The following is a 24,151-nucleotide window of genomic DNA, read 5'->3' on the forward strand; positions in this document are numbered from 1 at the left end:
GTTATGCACGTGGCTGGGCCATGCGCGCTGAGTTTATATTAGAAAGGGCCCGGCCACAAGCGTAAACCCCAATATGTGCAAAAGGGGCGAGTCAGCGAAAAGGGGCGGGCCAGGGCATAGTCTGGGCGAGGAGGGGCGGAGCAGGGGCCAGCCAGGACAGTGGTCATTACCTGTCCCTACCTTTTCCCCTCTCCTTCCTGTCCCCAAACCCCTACCTACCTATCTTATTTTTTTTTTTGTTTGTTTTATAACTTACTTGCTCCTTTGGAGCAGAAATAAGTTACGTGTGCCAGCCGGCTGCCAGTGCATACTTCCCTTGGACAGGGCCTAATGGCCACTGTCCTGGCCAGCCCCTGCCCTACCCCTCCCCTCCCTGCCCAGACCATGCCCCCCAGCCTACCCTTTTCACTGGCCTGGCACTTCTGCACATATCGGGGGTTATGCGCATGGCTAGGCCCTTTCTAAAATGCACTCGGCACACGCATGGCCCAGCCACACACGTAACCCCAGTTTTAACATGCGCAGGCCATTGAAAATTCGGGCTTATATTGAAAAAGTTCTGTTTTGAATAAAAAGTCATTGGTTATTATTTCAATCTCTACTTGCTCAATTTAATGTATTGATTCTGAAACTTAGGTTACTATTCTAGAGGGTAGGGCATATATATTATTGTGTGTCTTGTGGGCAAATAACATCAGAAACTTGCTGCCTAGTCAAACATGACTACATTCATTTAACATGCACTTTGGCCATGACTGAAGTCTTCATCCCACAGGCCATGGCTTACATTAAAAAAAAAAGACATCTCAGACAAGCTGTCTGCTCTGTGCTTGTTTATCAGTTTCTAATACAGGGAGTTCTCTCTTTGCCCCAAAAAAAACAAACTATACAATAAAGCTAAAGAAACTAGAAAACAAAAACCTAAAGTGTTCAGAAATTCATGTGAAAATGAAGATTATTATTGCAGAACACTTAAGCAAAAATCAAGCAACTTTTATTAGAGCATATTCAAAAAATTCAAATCAGTATATAAAAATGCAAAATAGCACAATCTCCAATACAAAAATTTTTAAATGTCATAAAAAGTTAGAGTCCAACTAAAACAATCCTTAGATGAATTATTTATAATAGCCATTGTAGCAAGCAGTAACAAGCCAGCTAAGGATCGATTCTCATGTGAAGACAGCATAACATCTGCATATTCAACACTGGCTGTTATAAATAGTTCATCTATTTATTTATTTATTTATTTAAAATCTTTTCTATACCGTCGTTAAGCTAGTTGCCGTCACAACGGTTCACAATAAGGCACATAATTTCAAACTTAAATGTGTTGAGTTATATTAACTAAACAGGTGCCATCAAATACTGTAACATAGTTTCATATTAAATATTATTTAGTGGTTGTGATAAGACATGTCTACTTTAAGTATATCAGCTATAAGATAAATTAACACTTAAGTCTGGTCCTCTGTTGTTGCAATCTAATAGAGGTAAAGTAAAATAAAATATACATACACACACCATTCAAGTAAACTGATGTGTGTGTGTGGGAGTTCTTCGGCCTGCATCATACAATTCCTTGGATTCTACTCTTCATTCCCTTTGTGGTATGCTTGCTTAAATAGCCATGTTTTTAAACTTTTTTTGAATGCTTTGATGTCTCTTTGTGTTCTGATTTCTAAAGGCATTGTGTTCCATATTATAGGTCCTGCCAGGGATAGGGCCCTATCCCTTACTTGAGTTAGTCTGGCTGTTTTTACTAAGGGAATAGTTACTTAGTAGAGCTTTGTTTGCTGATCTCAAGTTTCTATTAGGGACGTGTACGTGAAGGGCTGTGTTCAGCCATTCTGCCTTTTCGTCGTGTATTAATTTATATATGGTGCATAGAGTCTTGTATTGAATTCTTTGTTCAATGGGTAGCCAGTGTAGTTCAATTAGAGTTTTGGTGATATGGTCTCTTTTACTTTTACCGGATTGATTTAGTTAGACTCTAACTTTTTATGACATTTAAACATTTTTGTATTGGAGATTGTGCTATTTTGATATCTTACATTTTTATATACTGATTTGAATTTTTTGAATATGCTCTAATAAAAGTTGCTTGATTTTTGCATGTGTTCTACAATAATAATCTTTATTTTAGTAGAGCATATTCATATATATATATATATATATATATATATATATATATATATATATACATATGTATGTATACATTTAAAAAAAATGGCCCAGGAACCTTGGGATGCCAGGCTGTGAAGGCCTAGGAGGATGATGGTGAGGATGAAGGCCTCATGCCCATCAGATCAACAGTAGTTGAGTTGCTCCCTTAAGCCTTGGCTTGTCGCTCCACAACTTCAACCAGAATCCAGAGATCAGCTCTGACCCCTTGCAACTCCTTCACAATCATTTGAATCACCTGTCTAAAAGCGTCCTGCAAGACGTTTTCCTCGCGTGGAGTAGATTCTCCAGCCAATGTGTCAGGCTCTGCAGCTATTGGGAGCTCAGCTGAGGATATCAGAAGGGATCAAGGGGGGTCTTCGCCTCTCCCCGCCAGCAATGATTGGTCAGCTTGAGGATCTTCATCCCTAGGTCCTGAGGCAGAATGGTGAGGAGGCTCCGTGAAAAGGGGAGAGGGTGCCAGTAGCTGCAGTACCAGGGCATCCCATGGGGGGAGGAAATGGCTGGATCCCCTGCTGGTGGAGGTGGAGGGGATGGTGGTGATCCCCAGTGGTGTCCATGGTTGCTGCAGTATCAGCAGGGGCTGAGCCCTCATTATCATCTTCTATCTCTTCCTCCTCCTTTGAAGATTATGAGGTGGTGTCATCTGTAAAGAGAACAAAAAATGTATGTCATTTAGTATTCTCATATGCTCCAAGCAGTTGAAGGGCATTCCTTTTCTAGGACAGGTGTAGACGAACGGAAGTGCTCCTAGATGTGGGACACCCATGTCTTATAGGTGGTGGCAAGGCATAGATTTTTTTCCTTTAGTTATGGAAGCTTCAGTTCAGCAGTAGTGTACTACATGGTGCCTAGCAAGTGATATGGGCTTAGAGGTAAACTCTGTGAGGGAGCTTAGCATTAGGCTTTGGTTTACGCACCTAGGTGTCACCATCAAGTAGAATCTAGTGAATGGGTGTTTCTAGAATAGGGGGCATATGTTTTCCCTGGTAATCCCATCAGTGAACCACGTGATGGGATTACCATCTAGTGATGGGATTACTAGAATAGGGTGCATATGCTTTCTCTGGTAATCCCATCAGTGAACCACGTGAGAGACCTAGGAGCTATTGTAGACACCCGAATGAATTTCAAAAAATTTATAAACAATACCACAAAAGAATGCTTCCATAAGCTACATGTGCTAAAACAGCTCAGACCCATCTTACACCATCATGATTACCGCTCAATCCTCCAGGCCATACTGTTTTCAAAAATTGACTACTGTAATGCTTTACTCCTCAGCCTTCCTGCCTCCACAACTAAACCATTACAGATGATACAGAACGCAGCAGCTCGGATCTTAACCAATTCCAGGCGAAGATACCATATCACCCCTATCCTCAAAAACTTACACTGGCTTCCCATCAACTATAGAATCCTGTTTAAGACCATGACCATTGTCCACAAAACCATCTACCTTCAATCTACACTCCAACTCAAAATTCCGCTCAACCTTCACTCCTCTGCAAGACCGATCAGAGTGGCATATAAAGGATCTCTACATGAACCCCCCACGAAATCCTCACTTCACCCCTCCGTTAGGAAATGTGCACTGTCCACTGCCGGTCCCTCCCAATGGAACACCCTTTCACCTTCAGAAAGAAACTGAAAACATGGCTTTTCAAACTAGCCTTCCCCTAACCAATTCATAATCCCCTGTCAGTTCTACTCTGCTCCATTATAACTTCAGTAACTCTGGCTACCCTCTGGCTCCTACCTATTATTAGGCAAGCCACCCCGATAGATTTGCAGCCCCTCCCCCCCCCCACACCACATGTTTGTTCTCCCTCCGCCCCCCGCCCTGACCCCGTCATTTCCCTTCCAACCCTTAACACCTGACCCCATCATTTCCCTTCCAACCCTTAACACCACCCCCATCAATCCTGTATAGATTTACTCACCCCAAAGAACTAACTGCTGTTTGATCTCCTACTTGGTTACTTGTCAAGTTAAGTTTATAATCTACTTATTGTTTTCTCTATATTAACACTATGTTTAGCCTATTCTTCCTTGCTCTCCTGTCTCCAATTGCAACACCCTTTGTTTTGTAACTTCCTCCTTCTCGTTTTGGTTATCCCCTGTTATGCTGTAAACCGGTACGATAAGATATTTACCTTGAGCATCGGTATATTAAAAGTTTCTAAATAAATACATAATTTTGTGAGTGAGTTTTAACAACCTCAAGTGTTTCATACTAGGCCTGAGAGTGTCATACTTTATAACAGTACTTCCTGTGACACAGAGAAATGACAAGGACAATGTTTTTTGGCATGAGGGTTTGTTGTTCATGATAGAGAATCTTACAGAGTGACAGGCCATAAGTGGGACCAGTGATGGAAGCAGGACATAGACCATAGTCTAATCTCCCTGTGGCAATATTATGAACTTACTTCTAGGCCCATCCCACCTCACACACAACTGATCCAGCCACCTCCAATGTTTCCTGCGTAGCTTCTGGGCCTTCTTCTTCAGGAAATAGAAATACAAAGTTTTGAGGTAGATCTTAAATAAGTACGCGTGCACTTACTTTTGTTCGTGCAACCGGTGCGAACAAAAGTACGCCGGATTTTATAAGATATGCGCTTAGCCGCGCATATCTTTTAAAATCCGTGGTCAGTGCGCACAAGGCTGCGCAAAATCGGTAGCCTGCGAGTGCCAAGCCGCGCAGCCTGCCTCCATTCCCTCTGAGGCCGCTCCGAAATCGGAGCGGCCTCGGAGGGAACTTTCCTTCCGTGTCCCCCCACCTTCCCCTCCCCTTCCCCTATCTACCCCACCCTCCAGCCCTCCCTAAATCCCCCCCCCACATTTGTTGTGCAAGTTACCCCTGCTTGAAGCAGGGGTAACTTGCGCGTGCCACCTCGGCATCCCCCGGCACAGGCCGCAGTGCCGGGGGACTCGGGGCCGCCCTCCCGGTCCGCCCCCAAACCGTTGCCATGCCCCCAGACCTGCCCCGGACCGCCCTCTGACCCCGGACACGCCCCAGGACATGCCCCCTCCCGCCCCTTTTACGAAGCCCCGGAACTTACGCGCGTCCTGGAGCTTTGCACGCGCCGGGCTTTTAAAATCAAGCCCTAAGGGTACATTGTTGCTGCTACTGTGCCTCCATACTGGTTTGTTTCTATGTTTTCAACTGAAGTCTGGAGTTAGTGGAATGGTTCTTTAATGCACCTAGAACTGATGTCCTGCTACCAGGCTTGAAAGAACAAGAGAATAGGGACAATCCATGAACCATAACAATACTCATTTTCATGAGGGAGCTAGCTTGCCAGTCTAGCCAGTTAAAATATCCTTTTCAAGGGATAACTCTGGGTCTACAGAGAGTGCACAACTTTAGGAGTAACTGGAATTGTATGACAGGGCCAAATCTCCTCCTTCTGGAAGGACAGTGGATTTCTCTGCTACTGGGGCCACCATTAAATCTATTACATGTCTCTAAGGAAGTTCTACCTCAAAATTGGATCTTTATAGTACTTTTGAATATTGCTTGAATTCATCCCTTGTTATCCTTATGAACAATTTTTTTCTGCATTCTATAAATTTTGAAACACATGTACATTTATCATGCTATTAATGGAATGTCATTCTGTTACAATATCCATACATATTTATAGCTTGCCTCTTGCCCTATCTATAGGCCACATGGTGGGGCAGATTTTCAAAGGGGTATGTGCGTAAGATACGCGCGTAACCCCTGAAAAGCTGCCCCTTCCACCCCCTGCGCTTGATGAGCCTATGTTGCATAGGCTCGGTGGCGCGCGTAAGTCCCGGGGCTTTCCTGGGGGGGGCATGTCGGGGGGCGTGTCGCAGAAGCGTGTCATCGGGGGCGTTCCAGGGGTGGGGCCGCGGGCGTGGTTCCAGCCAGGGGGCGTTTCAGGGGCGTGGCCGAGGCCTACGAAACTGCTCCCAGGCCTCAGGCAGGCGTAACTTTTATATAAAGGTTGGGGGGGGGGTTTAGATAGGGCTGGGGGGTGGGTTAGGTAGGGGAAAGGAGGGGAAGGTGGGGGCGCCGGAAAGAAAGTTCCCTCCGAGGCTACGCGGCTCGGCACACGCAGGCTGCCGATTTTGCGCAGCCTTGCGCACGCTGACCCCGGATTTTAAAAGATACATGCGGCTACGCGCATATCTATTAAAATCCGGCGCACTCTTGTTTGTGCCGGGTGCGCGAACAAAAGTACGTGCGGGTGTACTTTTTAAAAATCTGCCCCAGTGCTTTTCCTAATGTCCCCTCCATGCATACTCTTAAAAGTCCCCACCCTTATTGCTCCCCCTACACAACTTTAACAGTCACCACCCCATCCCCATCCTCCTAGTGCCTCCCCTAGTGAACCCCCTATCCTCCCTTAAAAGTCCCCAACCCATCCCCACACCCCTAGTGCCCTACTCTGGTGATTGCTCTGCACACTCTTAACAGTCCTTACCCCATCCCTATACTTCTAGTGCCTCCTAGTGACCTCTCTACACAACCTTTACACCCCCATCCAGACACCTCTAATGTCCCTCTAATGAACCCTCTATATACCCTTAATAATCCCCATCCTCATTCATGTACCTCTAGTGCCACTTATACTCTCCAAGTAACCCCTACCGCTACTTTTCTTCGCGCAACCGGCGCAAACAAAAGTACACCGGATTTTAGAAGATACGCGTGTAGCCGTGCGTATCTTATAAAATCCAGGGTCGGTGGGCACAAGGCTGCGCAAAATTGGCAGCCTGCACGCACCGAGCCGCGCAGCCTGCCTCCGTTCCCTCCGAGGCCGCTCCGAAATCGAAGCGGCCTCAGAGGGAACTTTCCTTCCACGTCCCCCCACCTTCCCCTCCCTTCCCCTATCTAACCCACCCCCTCACCCTACCTAAATCCCCCCCCAACCTTTGTTGTGCAAGTTACGCCTGCTTGAGGCAGGCGTAAAATGCGCGCGCCGCCTCGGCATCCCCGGCACAGGCCGCAGTGCTGGGGGACTCGGGACCGCCCTCCCGGCCCGCTCCCAAACCGTCGCCACACCCCCGGACCCACCCCGGACCTCTCCCTGACCCCGGACACGCCCCCGGACACATCCCCGGCCTGCCAACACGCCCCCAGACATAACCCCTCTCACCCCTTTTACGAAGCCCGGGACTTACGTGCATCCTGGGGCTTTGCGCGCGCCAGCGGCCTATGTAAAATAGGCGCGCTGGCGCGCAGGGCTTTTAAAATCTATCCCATAATCTATTAATCCCACGTGGGTAGGAGGCTCTCTATGAACTCCCATTGCAAGCCTTTATAGGCCTGATTCATCATTCTGAAGGTTCTAGCTTAATCCCCTTATGGGGAACAGTATGTCCTCTTTTGTCATCACCAGGGATGATAGTCATGACATGTCCCTAGTGTGAAATTGGGCTAGCACGCTGCTAGATGCATTGCTGAATGAGCCTACTCTGGAAAAACCGGAAGTAGCGCGACTTGGAAAAGTGTGCGCATGTATGATTCACAAGCAAATTGCAATGTTCACGCACAACATACACATATGACTTATGCCTATTTTATATTTTGTGTTTATTTACACGAGCTCATTATAAAATTCATACACATGTGCAAACAAGCCCAAATGCATCCATTTATGGACTCACATGCTCTTCTTTTAAAGTTATCCTCCATTTCTATATTAACCTGATTTGTTTAAAATATAAGTACATTTCTATGACAAGAAAATTTATAAAAAATATAAACAAATGCAATAAATAAATTATCGACTTGTGTCAGTCTTTATCTAATACTGTTTTATCCTTACTTGGAAATTATATCCTTTAGATATGACATGAATAATTTCTGGATTAATAGCCTATGATATCAGAAGATGACATGTCATTTGAAAGGATAAACAGCCATCATAGATTAACAACGGTTCCAACCCTATGTTATGAAAACATTATTACTATAGTAATACTGTAACTCAAGGGACATTGAGACAACTTGTGAATTGAACACATTAAAAGGAGGATAATCATTAGGCAGCTCATAGTGACTACCTATACAAAACCTGCTAAGTTGTTTATTTTTTGCTTGAATTATATGTGCAGAAGAACAAGATGCAATGTAGCATTACATATTGGACAGGTGTAAACTGGCAAAGTCCTCATACACATTCTCCTTTGTCTTTTTTTAGAACTCAAACTCAGTGACCAAGAGAAATCAAATGGATTAAAAAGAAGAACATAGTAAACTTTTGGAATGAAAATGAAAGGTACTACAACAACAAATAAATAAACAGAGAAATGCAAGAAGATGAAATTACAACAAAATTTCTAAAAGCAAACAATAATGGTTACAGCAGTGCATCTATTCTGTTTCATTCTTGAATTGTATGTCACAAAGAGAACCAGAGACTTGACCTGCAATTAACCTAACTTTTCTGGATCTACATTAAAATGACTGGCTCCTTGCCAAAAGCCACATTAAATTCACTGAATTGTTCCCTCATACAATAAGAGAGGCTATTTTTCTTTCTAAAGTGAAGAAGCAAAGAAGAATCTTTTGAAGCATCTTCAGTCTTAGTTAATGAATCCTGCTGCAGTTAAATGGAAATGAAGAGCATAAATGTTTTGGGGGATTTATATGAAAGTACTAAGGAAAGAGTCCAGCGTGGGGAAAACTAAGGGCACAGTATGCTCAGCTTTCTCAGCTTTGCAAATTATGGATTGAATTCTGATGGGATACTATGTACTGCCATCACAAGCACATTTTCATACAAGTGTTCTATGGTTTCCTAGTGATGTTAGGCTAATAAGTGGCAAACGTAAGAGTTTTAACCTGAAGTCTTCAATTACCAAGTCAACAGCTTTACCTCAGTGCTAAGTAATCCATCATTAAAGGACACGGAGGGAAAGTGTGGACATTCATTCTCAACATGGTGCTGCCACCACCAGACAAACGCCATGTGTGTCTTACTACGATTGTCATCATGACAAGCATGGCCTTCATGGATGCTTACCTGGTTGAGCAAAACCAAGGACCACGGAAAATTGGAGTCTGCATTATTGTACTGGTGGGAGACATCTGCTTTTTAATTGTGCTCAGATATGTGGCTGTGTGGGTCGGTGCTGAAGTGAAGACTGCTAAAAGAGGATACGCTATGATCTTGTGGTTTTTATACATATTTGTGCTGGAAATCAAGCTGTATTTTATATTTCAAAATTACAAAGCTGATAAAAAGAATTTAGACACTGTTGCAAGAAAAGCTTTGACCTTGCTGTTATCCATTTGTGTGCCAGGACTTTATTTAGTTCTGGTAGCACTGGACAGTATGGAATATGTAAGAACGTTCAGAAAGAAAGAAGATTTACGAGGTCGCCTTTTTTGGGTGGCACTGGATCTACTAGATATTTTGGACATTCAAGCAAACTTGTGGGAGCCACACAAAACTGGTCTGCCAATCTGGGCTGAAGGTCTTATGTTTTTCTACTGTTACATTCTTCTCTTGATTCTCCCTTGTGTTTCCTTGAGTGAGATTAGCATGCAAGGAGAACATATAGCTCCACAGAAGATGATGCTGTATCCAGTTTTAAGCCTGGTCACAATCAACATTGTCACAATATTTATCCGGGCGATTAACATGGTCTTGTTTCAAGACAGTAGGGTTTCAACAATTTTTATTGGCAAGAATATCATTGCTATTGCAACCAAGGCATGCACTTTCCTGGAATATAAAAAACAAGTAAAAGAGTTTCCCCAGAATGCCATTGCTCTAGAACTCCAACAGAATTCTATTTCTCACAATCAGACTATCCACAGTACACAAGGAGTTTCTCAAGAGCAATCTCCTTCCAGGGAGATTATAGATACATGACAGCATAACAACTCATTGGCTCATTGGTGTTCACTTGGTCTGTCTTGGTAGGACATTGCTCTCTCATGGGAAAAAGCAAGGGATATATAGATAATGGGGGATGATGTCTCACTAATGAGAGTTTTCCAAGGCACAAAATATATTTTAATAAAATGATGGAGTCTCCCTAATCTTCTTCATCTCAGGTATAACCTTTGGCATCCTCCAGAAAACCAAAAAAAAAATGTAAAAAAAATAAAAATTATTGAACTAAGTCCTTCCCTTCCTTTGAACTTTCCTGTTACTGAGGTATTGCCCTTTCAGTTCTCAAGAAACTTAACTGTGTTGCAAGATAAAAAAGATGATTTTGTTTTCAGTGTTGTTTTCTGTCCTGTCAACCCAATCAAATCTGAAGACATGGATATTAGAAAGAAAATCAGTTTGTAATTTCTTAAATAAAACAATGTTGATTAATTTACTATAGAGGTCACACAGCTTTCTTTTGTAATCCACTGATAGTACTTTTATTAGCTAGAATCATTTAGCCAAGATTTACTATGAGTGGACATCCATGCCTTCAACTGCACTAAGCCAGCTCCCTTTGGATTAGTACTTGATGGGTAAATTTATATTTATTTAAAGTTAGTACATTAAAAATGTCACTCGTGTCCAGTCGCTCAGCACAATCTTTCTATTTCTTGTAAGGCTACCTAGTGAATTTCGTGCTTATGGCAACAAAATACAGGGCAGCACCATAGAACTCTCCTGAATACTGTCAGCTCCATTGTGAGCTGAAAAATACAGTATAAACACAGTGAAGTGAGTTTAATCAAGCATCAGCAAATAAAGATGGCTAATTTATGAAGCCCAAAATATAGAGAGAGAGGAGGTAATTTTCCAAAGGATTTATATCATAGCAATTTTCAAAAGTTCATTTACCCACATAAAGTCCATTTACGCATGTACAGTCTTTTGAAAATTCTGAGAAATTTCAAAAGAGTTACGCCTGCAAAAGTAGCAGTTTTCAAAAACCCATTTACACACGTAAAACATTTTTTTAAATTAAATTAGTAAATTACCTCCTTCGTTTTTACACAAAAATGCTAACAAGTGTTGCCTTGATTCAGAAAAGTGCAGTTTGAAATTACAATGTACAAATTACATTTTTATTTGGATGTTTTCTTATGGTGAGGAGTCATATGAAGCTCCTTGTTGTGCTTGAATAAAAATAATTTTAAAAAACTAAAAACAAATATGCTCTTCTGATTCATATTTTATTTGTATCTAATTGAATTTGAGAAACACCTGAAGGTTTCTGTTAGTTGTTTTTTTTTTGTAATTCCTTTTGTTTTTCTTTTCAATTTCCTGTACTTAAAGCAAACTAATTTAATTTGGCTACTGTAAATCTGTGCAGGTCCCTTCTTCTTACACTATTTCGTATTCAAAAGTAAAGCAGAAAGAGGATTATGATGTGAGTTTGTGCCCTTTTACTGCCTCTGTGGCTATTGTTGCTTTCCTGTAACATAAATTTGATCAGCATGAATGTCCTTTGATACTGGCTTTGCAACAGAGGAGAACTCTTATGAGAACTAAAAGCATCTGAGACCATCTCAAAGGCAATATGACAGAAAAAAAATCAATTTTGTTTTTAACAAAAGCTTAATGTATTTTGAGGGCAGTGGCAAGTGTGATGGAGGCAGATGAATGGAAAATGAGTAGTGCCTGCAGTTACATTTTAGGCAAGGACAACTAGACAGACTAGGTGAGTCAAGAGTTCCTTATGTACTGATTACTTTATTTAAAGATTTTTATAAACCCCTTTTCCAAATAAATTTGCTCAAATCATTATAACATATGTCAAGCCAAATAGACAGAAAATACATACTTAACATGTAATTTGCCATCATCCACTATAAGAAGGCAATTTTCCAATGACCAATCTAATAGGGTCATTTTCTAACTCGTGTTATGGCGTTTTCACATGTGTTAGGGCGTTTTCACATGCAAAAATTGCCTTACATGCGAAAAGCACCATAATGCATGGTGCGATGCTAATTTTTAAAAGGGGAGGCATTGGGGCAGAGTCAGGGGTGGGAAATTTGTAAAAGTGGGCTGGCTTTGCAAAAGTGTGAAGCCATAATGCATATCACACAGTTATAACGCCAAAAATAACTACACCTTTTTCATTAGCGTTAAGCTGTGTGATATGCACATAACACAAATTGTGATTTTTTTTCGCAAATTCAGTTTTGGGCATTTTTAGGCTGGGGAAGGGCCTGAGATGTAGGTGGAAGGGGGGGGAGGAAAGAGAGAGAGAGAGAAAAAAAGAGAGAGAGAGAGACACTCTGGGGGTGGCACCATAGTAAGCAGCTATTTATACTACTATAGGAGGCCCATCTAGTAACGCGAGGTGAGGTTTAGGAATAAGTAGTAGTGTACGGGCTAGGGGCCACTTTGACATGCAGAGTGAGACGTACAAACAGAATAGTGTGAAGATTTGATGTCTTTTGGAGTGTGGAAACTCACACAATGATGAGATTTGTACAATGTTCTCTCAACCTAGCTTGATGGACTCACATCAAGCTAGGTTGAGAGAACATTGTACAAATCTCATCATTGTGTGAGTTTCCACACTCCGAAAGACATCAAATCTTCACAAGAGTCCATTGTTCTGTTTGTATGTCTCACTCTGCATGTCAAAGTGGCCCCTAACCCCTACACTACTACCTAAACCTTACCTTGCATTTCTAGGTGGGCCTCCTATAGTAGCATAAATAGCTGCTAACTATGGTGCCACCCCCAGAGTGCCTCTCTCTCTCACTCTCACTCTCTCTCTCAGAAAGTGCCAAGATAAAACATATGCAATATTTTGATAAATATAGCCCTAAGTGCAAAATCCGCCAGGATGGAGGACAGTTTTCAAAACTGATACTTTACCAAGGAAATAGGATATTCAGTAGGGGTGTGCATTCGTTTTCAACTTATTGGCAATCCGCAAGGTATATGTCCCTATTTGTTGTATTCATGGGGTCACGAAACGTATGGCGAATCCTCGCAAATACAACATATCTAACGAATATACCCCCCACCCTCCTGACCCCCCCAAGACTTACCAAATGTCCCTGATGGTCCAGCGGGGTCCTGGAGCGATCTCCTGCACTTGGGATGTTGGCTGCCGGTATTCAAAATGGCGCCGATAGCCTTTGCCCTCACTAAGTTACGGGCTACCGGTGCCATTGGTCGGCCCCTGTCACATGGTAGGAGCACAAGATGGCACCGGTCATCCATCGCTCCTACCATGTGACAGGGGCTGACCAATGGCACTGGTAGCCCCTGTGACATAGTGAGGGGAAAGGCTATTGGCGCCATTTTGAATTCCAGCAGCCGACAGCCCAAGTGCAGGAGATCGCACCAGGACCCCTACTGGACCACCAGGGACTTTTGGTACGTCTTGGGGGGGGGGGGGGTTAGGAGGGTGGGGGGTTGTAGTTACTTAAATTTAAAGGGTTTGGATGGGGGGGGGGGTTGGGAAACGAATACATGTATAACTAATGAACGGATCGGGGTCCCCCAAGAATGGAAGCAACTGATTTGCCTCCCCTTGAATACGAATACCGAATGGGACGAATCCGTCCCTGCTGCACATCCCTAGTATTCAGTAATTTTCAAACTGCCTGCATTACAGCTACATAATTTACATGCACATTTTTTTTAATCCAAAGGTATGCACGTAAGTTCCAACCCCTTCCAGACTCCATCCCTAGTACACCTCTCCCTATAGCGTGTGCGTAAGCATGTGTGTGTGTGTGTGTAGTTTACATGCATGTTGGTCATACAATTTTCTAAGCAGCTGTTTCCTTCCCTGTACTTTTATAAGAGCTGTTGTGCCAGCCATCTAAGATCTGGAATGCTGTATAAAAATCCCAAAAATATGAACCACAAGGTAGGATTCATTGCGTAGGCCACAGTGTACCAGTGAAGAGAATATTGGTTTGCATTTCCTATTCACTACCCCTGTGCTAGCTGTGCAACTGAAGTGGTGCATTCAGGGAGGAAGGTAAGATGACTGCTGCAAATGCAGCAGCCCATAATGACGAACTTGAAGCACAAAAGATGTGCCTTGAAGAAAGCACCATTCCAGCAATTTCTAGTAGTGTCATCCAGGTGTACCATCTGAAGAGAGAGGATCAAAGACAGAAAAACAAATTCTAAAAAAGATTAAAAAAAAAAAAAAGATTTTAACTGAGAAAAAAAAATTATTATTATTACAAATATACAACTAGATGTACCATTTCACCGTTTCAGTAGGTCACACCTGTAAAACCTTTATGGTAGGCTTTAAAATAAGCCTTTATTTACTTCTCTGGGAGTTTCTGAAACTGAGTCATAAAATAAAATGCAAAAATTCAGGATATGTTTTGTTCTAAATAAAATATGGCTGAGGATCATGTGGTATCATGTGGCTGAGAAGTCCTTACCATAGTTTACTATGTTCCCGCTGCATGAAACTCTGGGTTTCCTTAAAGGGGAAAACATCATCAGTGAAGCAGTGTGGAGTACAACAGTTAGCTTTTCTTAAAGATGGCAAGTAGCGAAGAAAAAATATAATGAAATAAATGTATTTGGAAATGGACTCATACTTCTGTCTCCCTCCCACCTCCAGGACTACCTTTCTTTTCCCCATATGTATTCCCACTCTTCCTTCTTTTAGTCTACCTCCCCTTGCCCCGTCTTTGCTTTTACAACAGGGTCGTTCCTAGCATGGGCCTGAGCTGTTGTTGAATGACAGGAGAAAATGCTGCTACGGGGTGAGAAACTACTACTGCATCCTCCACTCCCTTTCTTGCAGTCCTTAGAATGTGTCCAGTAGCAGGGGGTTGCCCACTCTTTCTCCAGCCTCCTCATTTCTCTTATTACCCCTCTCTCTTCTCACTTACTTAACCCTTCTCTCTCCTTGTCCTTTCACCATCTACCCCTCCTTCTTGCCCCTTTTCTCCCCCTTTCCTTTCCCTCTCTGTCTCTTTCACTTTCCCTGCTTCCTCTCTTGCATAAATTGATCTCAGACTTATTGGGGTAGATCTTAAAAACATACGCGAGCGCGTACTTTTGTTCGCGCACCAGGCGCGAACAAAGGTACGCTGGATTTTATAAGATACGCGTGTAGCCGCGAGTATCTTATAAAATCCGGGGTCGGCGCGCGCAAGGGGGTGCACATTTGTGCAACCTGCTCGCGCCAAGCCCAGCGCGCGCTGCCTTTTCCCTCCACCCCCCCCCCCCCGCACCTTCCCTTCCCTTCCCCTACCTAACCCACCCCCCCGGCCCTATCTAACCCCCCCCTACCTTTGTCGGCAAAGTTACGCCTGCTTAAAGCAGGCGTAACTTTGCGTGCGCCGGCCGGCAGCCCTGCTCCGTGTTCCAGTCCCGGGGGTTGGTCCGGAGGCCATGGCCACGCCCCGGAACACCCCTGGGCCGAAACCACGCTCACGTTGCCGCCCCGAAACGCCGCGTCACGCGCGGCACGCCCCCAAAATGCTGCGTCACTCCGGGCACGCCCCTGACATGCCACCGACTCGCCCCTTTTACAAAGCCCTGGGACTTACGCGTGTCCCGGGGCTCTGCGCGCGCCGGTAGCCTATGCAAAATAGGTACGCCGGCGCGCGCAGGGCATTTAAAATCTGCCCCATTGTGTAGTATTGGCACTGGATAGGAGGTCTGAGTGAACTGGGGAGTTCAGGCTGAAGATCCATGAGGGTCTCAACGATCTGGAGGACTGGGTAAACTGGTGAAGTAATTGGTAAACTGGCTAATTTCAACTCTGAGTGCTTGTTTTAAAATATGCTGACTTGCGTGCATAAGCCAGGTATTTGTGAGTAAGTCCTACTTTATTTTCAAGCATAAAATATATGTGCATGTATTTTTAAAATAGGTAGGGAAAGTACATGCGTCCAATGCACTGAAATACTTGCTTTCAATGCTTTGTATTTATTCATGCATAAGAACACATACAGGTGTATGTTCCAGGGTAAAAATATGAATATTTTATAATACATGCATATATGATACATGCAGGTTATAAAATACTATTGTAGGTCTACATGTGGCTATATACACATATATCAGGGGTTGGGAACCTTTTTGGCTGAGAGATGTAATTCAGTGAGAGCCATACTAACTACATCCCCCCACCCTCCTGACCCCCCCCCCCAAGACCTACCAAATTAATTTACTATAACCCCCTACTCTCCTGACGCCCCCCAAGTCCAACCAAATTAATTTACTACAACCCCCCACCATCCTGCCCCCCAAGACCTGCCAAAAGTCCCTGGTGTTCCAGCGGGGGTCTAGGGCTCGCAGACAAATCTTTAATAAAAAAGTAAAAATCTAATAAAAACCCCCACCCTCCTGATGCCCCCCAAGACCTCCAAAATTAATTTACTACAACCCTCCTGACCCCCCCAAGACCTGCCCAAAGTCCCTGGTGGTCCAGCAGGGGTCCAGGGCTCGCAGACAAATCTTTAATAAAAAAGTAAAAATCTAATAAAAACCCCCACCCTCCTGACCCCCCAAGACCTGCCAAAAGTCCCTGGTGGTCCAGCGGGGGTCCAGGAGTGATCCGGGAGCGATCTCCTGGACTTGGGTTGTCGGCTGCCAGTAGTCAAAATGGCACCGACGGCCCTTTGCCCTCACTATGTCACTGGGGTTGACCAATGGCGGCGGTAGCCCCTGTGACATAGTAAGGGCAAAGGGCCGTCGATGCCATTTTCATTACTGGCAGCCGACGGCCCTTTGCCCTTACAATGTCACAGGGGCTACCACCGCCATTGGTCGACACCAGTGACATAGTGAGGGCAAAGGGCCGATGGCGCCATTTTGACTACTGGCAGCTGACAGCCCAAGTCCAGGAGATCACTCCCGGACTGTTCCTGGACCCCCGCTGGACCACCAGGGACTTTTGGCAGGTCTTGGGGGGTCAGGAGGGTGGGGAGTTGTAGTAAATTAATTTTGGAGGTCTTGGGGGGCATCAGTAGGGTGGGGGGTTTTGTTAGATTTTTACTTTTTTATTAAAGATTTGTCTGCGAGCCAGATGCAGCCATCAAAAGAGCCACATCTGGCTCACGAGCCATAGGTTCCTGACCCCTAACATATATATTCCACTGCACATAGTTGTTTGAAAGTTATCCTTCCTCTGTTCAATTCCTATAAAGATCTTACTTAAGAAGTATTCTTGGTGAAAATTCAGCAAATGATTTCATTGGCTAGAGTCCAGTGATACACCGATTTTATCAACTTTTTAGGGACCCTATTATTAATTATTCATATCTTTCAGCCAATAAAAAGGAGGTATTTGTCCAATAGTAGCTCTCACTTTGATAACATTTATTATAAAAAGCAACCATTTTCTGTAGTCTGAGAATCTCTAAAATGTAAATCGTTAGGAAAGAAAGAGAATTCATGCATGGTTGTGTGCTGGTACCTGCACATGAGTTGTACAGGGAGATTTAAACTGGAGATATATCTTTTTTATTGAGTACAGGGCCTCTTTAATGTACTGAACCATCAGAAGAATAGTAGTTGTACCTACTTGTGGGACAGCAGACAGAGTAAAGTCGTTGTACAGAAAAACAGTGGATCTTGTCCAACATTGTTTTAGTAGTATTTTTTAAATTTAAACTTAAATTGCTTTCTGGAAAGGCTTATATTGTCTAATCTGGTGCTTTCTTTAGAAGGTAGAGAAAGAATGTAATGTAAAGGTAATACTAGTTTTAAAATATAACTAACTAGGTAACAGAAATTTTAGTAAATTGCTTAGTTAAATATTTGCTACCTTCTCAATTGCCAATATGATTTTATTTTTAATCTGACAGGATAGGTAGGTGGGTGTCCCCTTTCTCCCTCACTGTTCAATGATCATTTTGTAAAAATCTATGTGCTTGCTCAAAAAGGATTATTTTCTCCAATAAAGCCAGTATCATTCTTTGGTCAAGATTACATGGGTAGTTGTATTCCCCCTGTTAGAACCACCAAAGTGCCACAAAAGGGGCAAAACATTATGAACTATGAACTGAAACTATAGAAACTTCTGGAGAAAATTCATAGAGATCCTGATGTGCAAATGATTCTTCACATCTGGTTATATAGAGCAAAAGATTAATCAAACTACCTAAAACCAGAAGATGGTGAACTTACTATCCTAGGGCAGGGCAAAGCTTGAGGAAATCTCTAGAGGAAGTCTGCAGTCATCCTGAAGTACTTTTCCTATGTCATCAATGAATCAAGGGGCTGGAGGCATCACATTTCTCCTTTGCTGTGCCTTTGCAAGATAAATGCATCCCGATACAGCAATACAGTCCTGTGCTAATTCTTCTCCCATCTGATCGGTGAAGGAAATATCACTCAATGTCACTCTGGTCTCCATGTTCTTCAGACTGAGGCTCCAAGTTTGGGTGATGTTAGACTAATAGTGGCCCTGAAATCACAGGAATCAGGCCTTCTCATAGTTGTTTTGCTGGAAATGTAGCCTAAAATGGTGGTGGGTTCCATCGAAGGCTAAATACTATATGAAACCAGTAATCAGTACCAATTTGAAAGAAGTTTTAAGAAAGAGTCTGAGAGGGCATGAAATCATTAAAGGTAAATGGTAAGATCTTCACAGTATGCTTGGAGGATTCAGACTGACAGCACAATTGATCGGATCAAGATGTGGATCATCAATGCCTATGGCATCTATAACTAATCCTACATCCAAGGCATTAGGAAAAAGGCAAACCAGTAGGAGTGGAGGAAAAAGCACCAAAAAAACAAACAAACACTAAAGGAAGAACAAAGCAGAAGGATCATTAGTGTTAAAAACTCAAACCAATGGTGCAGAACAAAACAACAAAAAGCGTGGCATATGTGATTACATAAGAATAATGAATAATTAATCTTGTCTACTAATTCCCTGTTCATTAGTGATTTTGAAGTTCCTGAAAAATGGTATCAGTGAATATCTGACCAAGAACTAGATTCATCATTTTGCTATAAATTTTGTGAGAATAGTGCCTGTGATTAAAAAGAAGGACATGGTTGGGATAACTTTCCAGTGTACTATTTTGAGAGAGAGAGTGAAATAGAGAGATTGATTCTTTATAGGGTGCTCCTATAAGTAAACTTTTTATATTAGAGATGTGTTTAGGATAAAAATTTTGTGTCGGGCTTCATTTAGGGGCCCCCCTACAGGAATTTCTTTTTCCAGTGGTTGGTGGGTTTTTTTTCTCGGAGGCCCTGACTTTTGGGTTAGTGAGCAGTGGGCCAGATTTTCAAAGGGGTAAGCGCGAAAGATACGCGTGTACCCCCCCAAAAACCTGGCCCAAACTCCCCCTGCGTGCGCCGAGCCTATGTTGAGTAGGCTCGGCGCACGCACAAGCTCCGGGACGCACGTAAGTCCCGGGGCTTTCCTGGGGGGGGGGGGCGTGCCGGGGGCGTGTCGGGGGGGGCATGTCACAGCCGGCATGTCATTGGGGGTGTTTCGGGGGCATGGCCGCAGCCTCCGCACCAGCCCCCGGACTGGACATTGATGCGCTGGCGGCCGGCCCAACGCGCGCAAGTTACACCTGCTTTGAGCAGGCGTAACTTGTACAACAAAGGTAGGGGGGGTTTAGATAGGTCCGGGGGGGTGGGTTAGGTAGGGAAAGGGAGGGGAAGGTGGGGAGAGGCTGAAGGAAAGTTCCCTCCGAGGCCGCTCCGATTTCGGAGCGGCCTAGGAGGGAATGGAGGCAGGCTGCGCGGCTCGGCACGCACAGGCTGCCGATTTTGGGCAGCCTTGTGTGAGCCGATCACAGATTTTAATGGATACGTGCAGCTATGCGCATATCTATTGAAATCCCACGTACTCTTGTTCGCGCCTGGTGCGTGAACAAAAGTACGCGTGTGCGCAAATTTCTAAAATCTACCCCAGTATCGGGAGTTAGCGTGCACTAATGAGAGTTAGCACGCAGTAACTCAAAAATGAATTTTTTCTGAAATTTTGGAAACAATTCAATTGCATTTTGTTTCTCCCAAGCCATTCTGAATTAGGCAATTTCGTTGACATTGCCTAATTTGGGAAAAACAATTGCATATCCCTAATTTATATCACTGTAAGAGGGGCAACTAGTAACTCGGGTTGAGGTTTTGGTGGTAGCCTAGGTTTTTGGGGGCAGTTTTACATGAACAGTCAGAGGCATGAATAGCACAGTAGACTTCAGTGAAGATTTGATGTGATTTGGAGTGACACAAGGTACACAAAGTTGAGATTTGTACAATGTACTCTCGACCTAGCTTGATGCACTCTCTACCTAGCTTCTATCAAGCTAGGTTGAGAGTTCAATGTACAAATCTCATCTCTGTGTAGTACCTTGCATCACTCCAAATCACATCAAATCTTCACTGAGATCTACTGTGCTGTTCGTAACGCTGACTGTGCATATAAAACTGCCCCCCAAAATCTAGACCACAACCAAAATCTCACCCCGAGTTACTAGTTGCCCCTCTTACAGTGGTATAAAACATTGACTAATATGTATGTCTCTCTTTTTTTCTCCCTTCCTCCCTCCCAAACAGGATTGGTGATATTTATTACAAATCTCATTGGCATAATGCACAGCATGATACCCTGAAAAAGGTGTATTTATACTATTGCATGCAATGTTAAACACCCCTTATTTTCATAACTTCTCCCTTTTGACTATGTTTTTAGAATTTGCATATGCATCTCGCGATGAGTTATTTATCGCATGCGTTATGGCATTATCACGGGCGTTAGGGCCCTAGCGCCCACGATAATGCCCTAATGTGATTTGATGAATGAGCCCCCAAGATTGCATTGTCATTTATCAGAATTTTATATGATTTCTTTACTGAAGCAATTCAGCATTCACCCCATTCAAAAAAAAACAAACAACTTAGACCAGTCAGCTTTATTGAATTATCAACCCATTTCCTTTCTACCATTTTTATCTAAAGCATTAGAATAAATGGTGCTAAAACAATTTCAGGAATACCTTGAGGAACATGAGATTCTTGATTGCCATCAATATGGCTTTCCACCAGGCCATAATACAGAAACATTACTCCTCCCAAGTCTTGACATAATTCATTGGGTTTTGATGCTGGCAAAAGTTGTAGGCTGATTTTTCTGGATATATCCACAGCATTTGATATCTTAGACCACTCAATTCTGCTGTCTTGGTTAGCTGCAATTGGTATCAAAGAAAGAGTTCTTGAATTGTTTAGACTACACCTGGCCAATCGAGTACAACAAATTAGTAGAGACAACTCAGTCTTTTCATGGTATTCATTAGAAACAGAAATGCCGCAGGATTTATTGGGATACTTTTAAATATTTACCTGAGACCCATTTGTAAGTTATTAATTGCTCTCGGTATAGATTACCACCTCTGTGCCAATGTTATGCAATTTTTTATTTCTGTGACATCTTCTGTTTCACATACTTTATCTGAAGTAGCTATCTGCATTTTAGCCATTGAGCAATGGATGACTGCAAGTCTGAGCTGATTATTCTTTCCAGATCATCTAGCGATTATACCCCTTCACCACTGCAGGTTGGTGATTGGGATATTGCAATCTGTATCAGGTCTGGAATTTAGGTGTCATATCTGATTCCTCATTGTCTTTTCGACCTCAAGTAAAAGCAATTGTAAAAGGCTCCTTTTACAAACTACTATGGTGGCTGAAAACTTTTTTAAAGTATTTATTTTTATTTAAAAAAAAGGTTTATATCCAAAAATGTAAGGCAGTTCACAATGTGTATATTCATAAAATTACATTAAAAGCACACAAAAAAAATACAGTTCAGGCCTGACCAGTAGATATTAACATATTAGAATATTAATAGTTTGTCAGGGGGTTCTACAGGTCAGCAAGCTCCTGAAATATCAGGTGTATCAAGCCTTCATATTAAAAGCTTCCCAAAACAGATATGTTTTTAGTAATTTTTTTAAATCTTGCCTTATCTGTTGTCAATCTGCTTTCTTCAGGGAGCAAGTTCCACAAGATAGGCCCTGCCATAAGAATGCCCAGCCCGTGTCTCCACAAAATGGTCCATCTTAATAGATGGAGCCTTGAGAAGTTCCTTGTTGGATGACCTGAAAAAGTGGGATGGCCAATAAATGCAAAGTAGAGACTTATCTATAGGTTGTCTGAGTTATTTAGAAGCATATGAATTAAATTGACTATCTTATATTTTACTTGCTAATATAATGGAGGCCAGTGAAGGGATTGGAGAATTGGAGTTATATGACTATAGGGACTAATTCCCATTAGAAGGAATGCTGCAGAGTGCTGGATTATGTGGCAAGGTTCAAAGAAAGTTCTTAGGCAAACTGATTAATAGAGCATTGCAATAATCAAGTGACGGAAATATCAGTAACTGCAGTGTGGTGCAGAAAAGTGTCCTGTTCTAATAGAAGTTTTAACCTGCACAGTAGTCATAATTTAAAAAAGGCTGATTTAACAACTGCCTAAGAACAACAACCTAAAGAACTGAGAGCAAATCATGATGCTCACTGGCTTAGGTAATTGTGATGCTACATACAATGGGAAAAGAGGCGTTCACTGTGATAGTGTTGCAGTAAGTACAGATTGAATGCTACACCAGGGTACTCACATCTGTTCTCTAAGACCTCAGTATAGTAAGTTATATAGTGATCAAAATTACTACTTTTTGTAGCCCCCTTGCAGTATAACCAGGTGCTCCATTAAGTATCGGTGATCCTACTTTGATAATGTAATACCCCTCTCAAAGTATCAAAGGAGAGGGCTGCACAAAAAAAACAAAAACACTTGTACCCGCAGTATGAGGGGAAGAGTGGGGGGTTACAGGTTACATTAGCAACTCTGAGATAGATATAGATAATCCTAGTGCCCCAATAGTCTTTTCTCTGGGTCCCTGTGATTTGTACCCCAGTCATAGGAATGGGGTACAGCAAAGAAAAGCACCACTCCACTGTAAGCACTTAATGCTTTTACTATCAACTTGGAATAACACAATAGATGCAGTACTGATAAGGCAGGAATAGAGATAAAACTTATTATAATGAGGAGCAAAATCAATAAAATGAAGTTAGGTATAATTTATCCGGTAATGCTGTGGTACTTAAGAGATGCTAGGTTAGCAATGGCAATATATAATATGGATCTTTAAGAATAATAAACAAAATGTCTGCTTGGGCTATATCTTTTGACGGATACCAATTTATATCCCAAAACCTTCAGAGTAACTTTACACACTTGCCTATAATGGTATTATATCATTCCCAGTCACCATTTTCAGTTCAGTAACTGTGTATGCCAAAAAAGAAAAAACAGAAAATGTATATATATATATATATGAAAGAAGGGGCCCATGTAGTTTGGCACAAGATGTTGATAAACCACCACCTCAAGAGCATTGCTGTATTTTGGTAGGGGTTGAATTCCTTCATGGAATAAACACCAGATCCCAAAATACTCAACTGGAACCTCAGCAGCCCTGTAGTGGGTCCTTGTCCACATGAATTATTTTATACTCAGTCTGGGACAACCAGTTGTTTGTCTCTGGAAACTTAGCTGATGAGCCAGGCTAACTGTTACTCTGGTTGTGTAGATACAATAATGCAGACTTACTGTCAGAGAGAGAGACCCACTATGTTATTGCTCCTGAGAAAGCTAATATTTGATTTTATGGGTACTTACCTCAGCTCTCACCTTTGAAGGACGGCTCAGACACACAGCTCCTGCATCCAGAGATCTTGGCAACCTTTTTCTGAACTCCTGGGGGTTCCTGGATACTGTGAAAATGAGGAGGACAGGGTAGAAGGGGGAATCCTCCCAGCAGCCTGAAACTGCTCTTTTTTTAGGGCTATGCAAATGGAGTTCTTTCTCTGATTCTTTTTCTCCAGCTCCGTGTTTGCCTGTTTTTCCTCCTTTCCTTAGCTCTCTAGTTCTCTGTAAACCAGTAAACCTCTCTGTCCTCAGACTGCACTCACTCTCTCTCTCTCTGGATTCTTTCCCCAGGACACTTTCTTCCTTTGCTTCTCTGTGAAGCTCCTGTCTCCTCTGGCTAATGGCACACATAAAAACCACCGGCAAAAACGAACACAATGCGC

The 24,151-nt window shown here is 42.8% G+C and overlaps 1 protein-coding gene across 2 annotated transcripts in view; it reads left to right on the forward strand.

The window, feature by feature from the left end:
• TMEM121 (transmembrane protein 121) overlaps positions 1-11,268 on the forward strand; it is a 578,648-nt gene extending 567,380 nt beyond the window's left edge. For both annotated transcript variants that reach the window (XM_029598836.1, XM_029598837.1), the window contains exon 7: positions 8,367-11,268. In XM_029598836.1, the coding sequence (XP_029454696.1) occupies positions 9,108-10,046 (939 nt within the window). In that variant the 5' untranslated portion in view covers positions 8,367-9,107 and the 3' untranslated portion in view covers positions 10,047-11,268. The remainder of the gene's footprint in view (positions 1-8,366) is intronic.
• Positions 11,269-24,151: the final 12,883 nt, after the last annotated feature.

Source organism: Rhinatrema bivittatum, chromosome 4 (assembly GCF_901001135.1).
Source record: "Rhinatrema bivittatum chromosome 4, aRhiBiv1.1, whole genome shotgun sequence".
NCBI lineage: Eukaryota > Metazoa > Chordata > Amphibia > Gymnophiona > Rhinatrematidae > Rhinatrema > Rhinatrema bivittatum.